At 60.4% G+C, this 333-nt stretch overlaps 1 protein-coding gene across 1 annotated transcript in view; it reads right to left on the bottom strand.

The window, feature by feature from the left end:
* The window catches only part of PMM1 (phosphomannomutase 1), a gene marked incomplete at its 5' end in the record, with an annotated part of 7,625 nt that overhangs the window by 903 nt on the left and 6,389 nt on the right, over nt 1-333 (bottom strand). Inside the window, one exon of the mRNA XM_009708465.1 lies at nt 3-113. Within this exon, the coding sequence (XP_009706767.1) occupies nt 3-113 (111 nt within the window). The remainder of the gene's footprint in view (nt 1-2; nt 114-333) is intronic.

Below are 333 nucleotides of genomic sequence, written 5' to 3'. Positions count from 1 at the left end.
GGTCGTCTCGTTCCCAAAGAAGTGGATGGTGTCAAATCTCTCATCATCGAGCACGTTGAGGCAGTAGCGCTTGTCCCAGCCCTCTGGGAAGACGTCAAAGCTGATCATGCCACCTGGCAGCAGAAGGGAGGGCGTCGGGCAACGCTGGTGGGAGCTGGCAGGGTGTCCCCCCCACCCTGGGATGGGCAGGAGGAGAGGAGAGGGCTGGGTGTCTGTGGGGAGCCCCCCATCCCAAACAGCAGCTGGGCACCAGCTCTAGATGGGATAGTGGCAGATGTTCCTATGACAACAGGCTGGAATGACATCAGCACGGCTTGGGGGGGAACAAAAGGG

Source organism: Cariama cristata, unplaced genomic scaffold, assembly GCF_000690535.1.
Source record: "Cariama cristata isolate BGI_N322 unplaced genomic scaffold, ASM69053v1 scaffold22989, whole genome shotgun sequence".
Classification (NCBI taxonomy): Eukaryota; Metazoa; Chordata; class Aves; order Cariamiformes; family Cariamidae; genus Cariama; species Cariama cristata.
This window is presented reverse-complemented; position numbering and strand designations above follow the sequence as displayed.